We start from the raw sequence: 3,310 nt of genomic DNA on the forward strand, positions 1-3,310 counted from the left end.
CGATCCAAACTAAAAAACTGAACCAAACCGATTAAATAAACCGATTTTTATTTGGGTTAGGTGTGGTTTGGTTTTAAATTTTTTAAAAACAGATAGTATATGAGTTGATTATGGTTTTGTACGAAAAAAACCGAAGAAACAACTGAACCAAATCGACAAATTATATACATATATTTTATTATTATACATACATAATATATTATTTTTATAAACAATTTCAAAGATCTTATATGTGTTTTCATCAAAATTTATTTAGAATTTACTTATGAAAGAAAAAATGTGTAAGGTGAGAATATTTATCTTATTGGTTTTATGTATATGAGTGTGTCTATGACAATTCTTTATAAGATTGAAAATATTACAGTCTCTTTCTTCTAGGACAAAATAAGGAATTTTGAAGCTTTATTCATAGTAAACTCAATTATTGAAAGTTTTGTAATGTCAGTTATTCTAACTACTTTCGTTTTAAATGAATTGTTGTCACTTTTTTACGTTTTGAATGAATTGTTTCTTTTATTTTTGTCTATGGTTAATAACTGAATAACCAAACCAAATCGAACTAAAACCGATAACAACCAATTCGATAAATATATACTATATTTGGTTTGGTTTGGTTTTGATAATTTTAAAACCGATTAAGTTGGTTTGGTTTTGACCAATAACCGATCCAAACCAACCCGTGAACACCCCTAGACTTACGCGTAAGGAAGAACTTATAGCATTTAGAACTCTTCACAATTTTATGGTGCATTTTGAAAAAGACAACACCAAAACTTTTGGATGCAATAAAAAAAGTTAGAGATGAGCTTCAACTAGATTTAAATTTTAACAAAAAACAGAACACAATACAATCATATTTCACTAAATTATCTTAGATATATTTGTGCTTTAAAAGAATTATTAATTTATAATGTTAATGGTACAATATATTTATATAGGGGTCTTCTGAATATATATTATTTTATTATCTTATCGAAATGAGTGATTCTTTCATTGGCCCAAGTCATGACCGGAGAAAAATAGTATTTTAGACAGGTTATTAATTAACCGAGAAAAATTAACCAGAGTAAAAAAAAAAAAAATATATATATATATATATGTATGTATGTATGTATGTATTTATTTATTGAAAGCGCGAGATGGGGGTGAATTGCTATTTTTTTCGATTTTCTGTTGTGGGTAGTTGACTTGAGAGACACCTCAGTCGACTACAGTTTGCTAACAGGTATAAATAGAATCGAAAAATGCGTAAAGTAAACTTCACAAGAATTTTATACTGGTTAGGATCCAAAGTGGATCTTACGTCCAGTCCCCTTGGGTTGCAAGGGTGTTCTCTTCTAGACTTGGTAACTTTTGATGTGTGTACAGAATTGAGTGTGACTTCACAATTTACACTCAGTTTATTTTCTCTCTTTTGTTTTGATACAACGCCTTACCAACAATATTTCTCTCTTCTTTTTTTTTTGTTTACACAGTAAAACTAAGTAATACAATGCTTATCAAAAGTAGAGTAGGGAGTGTTTGACATGATTCAGACTTGATTGTATATATTTGTCAGTTTGTAGATGGAGCATATTTATAGTGTTTAGGCATGAATCATTTCTGTGAAGAGATGGCAACCCAAGAGATTTGATCCATGGAAAAGAAAGTAAGGGATCCTTATTTTCCAAGAATAAAGATTGAGGCTGATCTTCCTTTACATTGATTTAGCCTCAATTTTACTTGAGATCCTTTGCTAGCCGTTAGCTTTGATTCTTCAGCCTTCAATAGCTTGAGATCTTCTGCTAGCCGTTAGCCTTGATTCTTCAGTCTTCAATAGTCGTTGGAGATTCTTCATGATCTTCGTCGTCCTTAATTGAGATATAGTCGTTTGAAGTCTGCTTTGATTTAGGCTGTCTTTGATTTGATCTTAATTAAGATCTGCCCTGATTTATGTGCTCTGTATTTCAGCTTCCTTGATTGAAGGTCTTCAATTTTCTGCTAGGTAATCTTCCTTGATTTAAGCAACACGATTTTGACTGATGCTCAGCAAGTTATATTTGAGACCTGTTACTAGATAAACATTAGTGATATCACAGGCATCATTAAAAGTAATTGTACCAATTTCGATTACAGTTCCTTTGGAGTTGTCGCCAAAACGAATGCTTCCTCCTCTATATTCAGCAACAGATTTGAACAGGTTTTTATCTCCTGTCATATGATTTGAACACCCGCTATCTAGATACCATCTTCCTTTTGTTTTCCTGTGGTGTTCCTGCAAAACAAAGTCATTTTCTTCTTTTAGGTACCCAAATTTTTTTGGGTACTTTGAGTTTAGAGCATTCTGGATTTCCTTTAGGTTTCCAAATCCATTTAGAAGTATCATTATTTCGAAACCTGCAATTGTATGACAAATGTCCGGCCTTTCCACAGTAATGACAGTGTTTGAGATTGGGCTTCTTCAAGGATGGAATCATTACTGTTAGTTTTTGAATCAGTTAACTTGTAGGACTGATTACAACTAACATAATTTCCATCTAAGGAGCTTTTGCTGCTAGAGCCTTGATAGTTTTTGGAAGTGGATTTGAGAAAGATTGATTTATTTTGAGCATTTTTAAGAGTAGTTTTTAACTCATGAATTTCTTCATAGAGTAAATCTTTTTCCACTTCACTAACTTCCAATTTTATTTCTAAATTTCTTTTGTCATTTTGAAGATTTCGAAAATCAGTTAGAATTCTATTCAAATTAGTTACAGCACGATCCAGTAAGTTTTTCAAGTCATTACAATTATTACATACCTTAGTGCTTGATTCCTCCATTGCCATGAAGCATAAATTTGCAATTTCTTCATGTTCATTTTTTGAGTTGTCTTCATCACTCCAACTGCTTAGAGCTTTATTCTTTTGATTTCCCCTGGAGTGATTCTTCTTAGCTTCTGGACATTCACTGGCTATATGTCCATACTTTCCGCATTCATAGCATTTTCCATCATTTCTTGGCTGATCCGTAATATATTTTCCTTTTCCAAAGTTTCTTCTCCTTCTGTTATTTCTGGATCTTCTGAAGGATTTCATGACAGATCTCGTGATCAAAGCAATTTCATCCTCTGCTAGCTCGTCTTCTCATTTTTCTTCTCAAGTTGCTTTGAATGCCACAGTTTTCTTTTTATTTTCTTCGTGGCCCTTTTTATTTAGGTGAGTTTTCTCAAAAGCAATTAAATCTCCTCTTACCTCATCATAAGTTAGAGTATTCAAATTCATGCTTTTAAGTGCAACCACCTTAGCATGCCATTGTGGTGGTAGACTTCGAAGAACTCTTTGAATGTGTTCC

At 32.1% G+C, this 3,310-nt stretch overlaps 1 protein-coding gene across 1 annotated transcript; it reads right to left on the bottom strand.

Annotated features, from left to right (window-relative positions):
- Positions 1-1,999: 1,999 nt before the first annotated feature.
- Positions 2,000-3,054, bottom strand: LOC125868582 (uncharacterized). Its single transcript, XM_049549212.1, has 2 exons — positions 2,460-3,054; positions 2,000-2,376 (listed from the first exon to the last, which is right to left on the bottom strand). Exons 1-2 carry the CDS (start codon positions 3,052-3,054, stop codon positions 2,000-2,002), a joined length of 972 nt encoding a protein of 323 aa, XP_049405169.1.
- Between the last annotated feature and the right edge of the window lie 256 nt (positions 3,055-3,310).

The sequence above is a fragment of the Solanum stenotomum genome, chromosome 6, assembly GCF_019186545.1.
Source record: "Solanum stenotomum isolate F172 chromosome 6, ASM1918654v1, whole genome shotgun sequence".
Lineage (NCBI taxonomy): Eukaryota > Viridiplantae > Streptophyta > Magnoliopsida > Solanales > Solanaceae > Solanum > Solanum stenotomum.

Excerpts from the sequence above, each read along its gene's own strand:
- LOC125868582 (XM_049549212.1), bottom strand. The coding sequence starts at position 3,054 with ATGAAATCCTTCAGAAGATCCAGAAATAACAGAAGGAGAAGAAACTTT. Across the intron at positions 2,377-2,459 it reads AACTGATTCAAAAACTAACA|GTTTCGAAATAATGATACTT; the intron begins GTAATGATTCCA and ends ATACAATTGCAG.